The 6000-nt window shown below is 32.1% G+C and overlaps 1 protein-coding gene across 22 annotated transcripts in view; it reads right to left on the bottom strand.

The window, feature by feature from the left end:
• Window positions 1–931: 931 nt before the first annotated feature.
• The window catches only part of ARHGAP12 (Rho GTPase activating protein 12), a 116497-nt gene continuing 111428 nt past the window's right edge, over window positions 932–6000 (bottom strand). For all 22 annotated transcript variants that reach the window (XM_058297727.1, XM_058297730.1, XM_004451665.4 and 19 more), the window contains 4 exons: window positions 4787–4864; window positions 4543–4677; window positions 4206–4308; window positions 932–3424 (listed from right to left, as the gene is read on the bottom strand). In XM_058297727.1, the coding sequence (XP_058153710.1) occupies window positions 3250–3424; window positions 4206–4308; window positions 4543–4677; window positions 4787–4864 (491 nt within the window). In that variant the 3' untranslated portion in view covers window positions 932–3249. The remainder of the gene's footprint in view (window positions 3425–4205; window positions 4309–4542; window positions 4678–4786; window positions 4865–6000) is intronic.

Raw genomic sequence — 6000 nt, 5'->3', positions numbered from 1 at the left:
TCTTCAAGATTATGACATACAGGCTCAAGTTAAGTCCCTATTAAACTCCTTCTCTAGTCTAGTGCTGAAGAAGTACTTTCCATTAAAAAAAGGACTATTAGAGCTGATGGGGGGAGTTCAGAGAAAATACTAAACTCCATAAAATCTTATTTTCTACCCATTTTCAATTCTCTACATAGAGGCAATATTTGAGTCTTTGACTTTTAGTAGACCAGTTGAGTGTGTGACACCTATTTGACTCCATTTTTATTTCTTCTTTATTAAGGCAATATGTTGTGGACTCTGTATTTTTTAAGAACTGCCTAAAGATGTTTGAGGAATTAATGTCATGGGAAACTACATGTTCACTTTAAATATTTAATCAGAAGCCTCCCACATGACCTGGAAAAAAATCTAGGCACTACTATGGAATAAACTTCTTTCCTCTCACTGTTATCTTTATTATCCAATATTAAGGTCTTGCAAAGAAGCTTGGGGTACAGCTAAATTATGATAAAGGTCTCCAGATATCAATACCACCATTATCAATAGGTTTTCATTTGTATATAAACAATGCCACATACATGTGTATGTTTTATGACAATGTGTAGGTATGAACACATGTATACACACACACTCACCCTATCTGTCCAAGCCCAAAGTTTGCCTGACTTTTGCATTTGTGCTTTTCACATAAGGAAAAAAACCAAATGTTTATAGATTTGCTTATACTTATATCCAAAAGGTAACATAATTCTTTCAGAGCTATTTCATAATTAACTTTCTCCAGAGTATAAGGAAAAATCCCTTACAGCTATAAAGTTTAATTTTCTTCTAGAATTTATTTTTCTTCTAAAGGGGATGGGATAAAGTAGTTGAATATGCTTTTTCTTTCCATTTCAACTACTTTTTTTAAAAAATCATGTACTGGTAAATAAAATTCCACTGACAATTTGTTTCAGCCTTTAATATATTTTCTACTAAAAATCAAGCTCTCAAGACAGGAAAATATTACGGGTCCTGTTATTACAAAAACAAGTGACAATTTTTAATTCACAAAGGAAGAAAACACAAAACACTGGATCTCACTGTACATACAATATTACAACAAACTGATTAGCTGTAGACTAATAAAACATTTAAGACTTCACATATACACTTATGTACTCTGAAACAAGAAACACAAGACAATTTTAAACTTTGATATTTCCATGATTACTGAGAGAAAGAATGTCACTGATTACTGAGAGAAAGATCACTGATTTGCATCTAACTGCTTTCCTGGTATATACTCACTACAGAGTTCAGTCCTAAAGCATATTGTGTTATTAAGGACATTTTAGGCAAATACAAACACTGTGATTTGGGGCTTTTTCTCCCAGCCCAAAATAATCTGCTTTCCTATAGCTATCAAGTTGCTTGGCTTGTTATCAATTTAACAAGATCACAACAACACAGTATTTTTACCACAAAACTCAGGTGAGAGGTTTTTAGACAGATACAAGAAACAATTTTTCCTCCAAGGAAGGCAATCTGTAAACTATAAATGCAATCCTAATAAAAAGAGTCTTGGTTACAAGTCATTCACTTCCAAATACTGAAGAAATCAAAAGGGGACGGGGAGAGAGGATTTGTATGGCAGGGAGTAGAAAAGGTATGAAATGAGGAAAACATAGCCACAGGAAATGTTGAATTAAGCTGACTTTTTAAAATGAGGTATAAGAGTAGCCAGTAGATGCAAAATTTTTAAAAATTAAAAAAACAAAAATGCACATTTCAAATGGAAAAATTTCTAAACCTTGTATAGTTTTCTTTATTTGGATTAGACATTTCATATACAGCAGTTAATCTAGAAAAATACAGTTTAAAAAAATCTTCAACAGACCATGCTCCCTGTAACAAAACCTTCCAAACTCTTTTATTTTACAAATCAATCTACATTAGTAATGTAAAAAGAAATTCTCAAATTTAGCTATGTCATTTTCCAACATCCATCTGATTTACATATGGGTTTCCACTACTCCCTATATTGTAGAGTTAGAATTCTTTTTATAATCTTTTCTAATGTTTTCTGTACATATTAAATAGTTGAAAAGGTTCCTCTTGTAGTGCATTTACCATTTAGCAAGTCTACTCAGTATTTTTCCAGTACCATTCACATTACAGTGATTTGCCTGTAAATGTAATTAAAATCTAAAAGTGCACACAGTTAACTTTCCCAAATAACGGCCTGTTTTTGGAGGAAACCTAATATTCACAGAAAAGATTACCTATATCAATACCTATGCCATGATTAGAAATGTAGAGTTAGAATGTATTCTGAGACTATACAACACAATTTTTCTTTTCATTTAGGTGGCACCAGGAATTGAACCCAGGACCTCATACATAGGAATCAGGCGCTCAACCACTGAGCTACACCCACTCCCCACAATTATATACATAAGCTAAAGGACAGAAAGTCTTTAGCTTATATGTACATCAACGTCCATTTCCACAGGGTCATACCAAGTACTCAGTATGGCACTATATATAATTAGGATTGTTAACTACAATTCAATATAGCACAGACAGCCCAAAAATACCCTGAACTGACTTATGCTAAATAAAAACTCCAGTATATCACAGTGTTTTAAGTAATATTAGTGTGCTGCCAAAACAAGCAACTAAGATATCCAGTAAGGATGCTGTGCAACACAGTAGAAGACGGCAAGCCTTCATCAAGGATTATATCCGGGTTATAATGAGTTTTAGCAATTAAGACTGACACTACATGCAGAAACCCAGAAAAAAAAATACACAGGTTTCAAACAGGTACACCTCATTTTGTTTAAAATGCCTAAGAGCATTTTAAAAATAACTGATAGTAAGCATTATTCTACCAAGTAATGAACCTACAAATCATGAGAAAAAAATTCCTTATTATCCAGTTTGAAAAAAATAATTGTAGTTTGTTTTTTCCCAAAGTATCCAGTGTATAAGCCTGATGAGAATTGCAAGGTTTGATATTTACTTAAATTCTGAGTATGAAATGCAAACATTCAGGATAAATTTAATCCAAGATTATACACAATGATACCAACTTTCAAGAAAGCAGCAAATATGAGTGCTTCATGCACATCTTGACTCTCCCTTTCCCTTCTGATCCCTCAAAAAAGTGCAAAATCAAAGAGTCACTGCTTGGTCCAAAAAATAAAATGCATCATGTATAAAGATTTGAAGTTTGATGGAATTCAGCTTCTATTTCACAGGTTCTGTCTTCAATTAGAATCAACGTCCAAAGATGGAGCTTAGTTCCAGAAGAATTAATTCCACAATCTGATTTTGGTACACAGTATGAACTGCTATATTACCAGTCTCTTTCTCTGGCTTTAAAAGAGTAGGACCAAAAACAATTGCTATACTCTGGTAGGTCATTCGGTTTTTCTCTCCATTTTCTATAACTCTGAGGGGGAAAAAACAGTGAAAAAGAAAATTAAATATATAGAGGGAGAAAATTCTTCAAAGTGTATTATAAAAAAATAATTTGCATTTAAAAAAGAGAAATAGTGCTCATTTTCATACAGTGACATATGAACAGTTTAACCATTTAATTTAGTCCAAATGCCATGGATAAGCAACGCTTTAAGGTATACCTGTATATACTCTCTAACACTGAATGTGTGCTATTTTAGCTTAGTTTTTAAAATAGGACATAGATTTAAATATGAGTTACAATTCAGGTAACAATGATTACTAGGTTGAATGAGGTGAGATCTCATTAGAGCATAAAGGCTAAACTTTAAATTTTACTCATTTTATATTATTTAAAACTCCCTCGCTGAGATAATTTTAGTATTCTAGTGTTCTTTTTATCAGAAAAGCAGTCATCAAAGCAGCTGTATAGTATTCTAGAAACAAGATTAGTTTTATCTGAATGTAATTTAACATACTTCATTTAATAACTCATTTTAACTTTCCATGAATTAACATCAGCAACAAATTTTGAATACTTACAATGGACTGGGCATTAATTAGATAAATAGTTCATACATAAAATCTAATTTAGTGTAGTCTTTAATCTAAACCACTTTTCCCATGAGAAACTGAGGCTGAAAGGAGTATCTTTTTCACATTACAAGGAAAGTTGCACAGGTGGGACCTGAACCCAGCTGGACCTGATCCACCTCTATCCCATGACTTTGCAATGAACTCTACCACATCTCCTGACCATGCAGTTCTCTTACCTTTTGAGATGTCTAAAAAGAATCTGCATTGTATCTTGATTTGGCTTTGGCAGCTGTCTGATTAAGTCCTTTACAGCAGCAACTCGCTGTCTTGGTTCTTGTTCTGAAAAAAGATAATAACTAGAGATTTTGAGGCAAATTCTTATGAAACTGAAAGCAAATGACATTTTAGAAGCTGATATTTGGTAACACACAGTGCCATCTGGTGGTTACATTTTAAATTTCTGGAGTAAAACAAGCCTCTGGAAAAAAATGTGTTTAAATAAGAAACATTAAAAATAGAATGTGGTGCAGAGGATTTTTTTAATATGGGGGGGGGACAGTGTGAAATACTTACTAATTGCATTCACAAAATCATTAAAATGATTAAATGTAAAAAGAGGTTCTGGTAATTCTCGAAAAAACATTTTCAGTGCTCCAGTAATGACATGAATATCTTCCCATTTACCATCATTCAAGTCCAATTTCTCATCTGAAAAACACAGTAGGAATAAGAAAATTTTAAGCCAAAATTACTTTAAACCATTTTGAACCGATATGGGTGATTATTTTGGATACAGCAATAGCACCTACAACCTTACCATGATTGACTGCAAATCTTAGCTTCTGTATCACTGCAAGGTTGCCACTTACTCTGTAGATTCCATCAACATCCAAACCTAAAAGAGAAATAACATTTTTATGTTTAAAGTACTGGTTTACTTCATCTAAAGATGCTTGCATATTTCAGAATTCTTGTCAACATAAACCTAAAATCAAATGGGCAAAATACTCTTTTCCTTTAAATTACTTTTTATACATGCTTGGCAGGGGAAAGGGGGCAGGCATTCACTCTAAATTCTGCTTAATAAACAGCAATAACTACACAAGGAAATCATCTCAAACTTGAAATGCTAAACACCTGGAGACAGTTCAAAAGTAAAGGAAGAAGCCAGTAGATAAAATCACCCCACACATTTTTTTGCACATCATTTTATAATGTAAATCTGGCAAATCTCTTTAAAGTGTTTATCATATTAAATACTTATAATAAATTTAATACAAGCTAGCAACTTAACAGTTGTACAGAAACAATTGGCAATTTGATGTAGACTATTTTCTTTTATATGTGTAATAGAATCTTTCGAAATTCACACAATTAGGCCTAAAATATTCAAGCATTCATTAAATAATAATGCAATACACATTTAACAAAGCACATCATCTAATGTGCTATTCATTTAACTTCAAATAAAGCTGGGTGTTTCTACTGTCATGTTGACAAGAAGAATCAATGAGACAAGAGATCTGCAAATGGCAGAAATCACAAATTAAATTATGCAAGCATTTTAACTGTACAAACTGATCTGAACATACAGGTATAAGTTAATATGATTACAGTCAATATCTTGTTAATTTTTATAAAACTAGTGTAAGTACTATCAACATGTTGACATTAACCAAAATAGAAATTACTTTGTCTTATTTTATAAGAAATAAAAGGATTCGTTTATGTGGACACTTTATAATTGATTTAATAGTTTCAAAATGTCGTTTTTATTATCAACAAAAGAAACTTCCCTTAGTAACTTAATTTCCTTATATCTTCTACAATGTCAAATAGTAAAACTCAGTTTTGGAATCACTAGCTTCCTCATTTTAAGAAAATGTCAATTCCAAATGGCTTCAAAAAATACCATACACTTAGTCAACCACTTACCATACTGAACACTCAACACATGCCTACAGAGGTTTTTAATCTGAAACAAGTACAAAATTTTAAGGTTTTTGCAAATAAGATGCTTTTCTTAATATC

Source organism: Dasypus novemcinctus, chromosome 5 (genome assembly GCF_030445035.2).
Source record: "Dasypus novemcinctus isolate mDasNov1 chromosome 5, mDasNov1.1.hap2, whole genome shotgun sequence".
Lineage (NCBI taxonomy): Eukaryota > Metazoa > Chordata > Mammalia > Cingulata > Dasypodidae > Dasypus > Dasypus novemcinctus.
The sequence above is the reverse complement of the archived record's forward strand: the minus strand, read 5'-3'. Positions and strand labels throughout refer to the sequence as shown.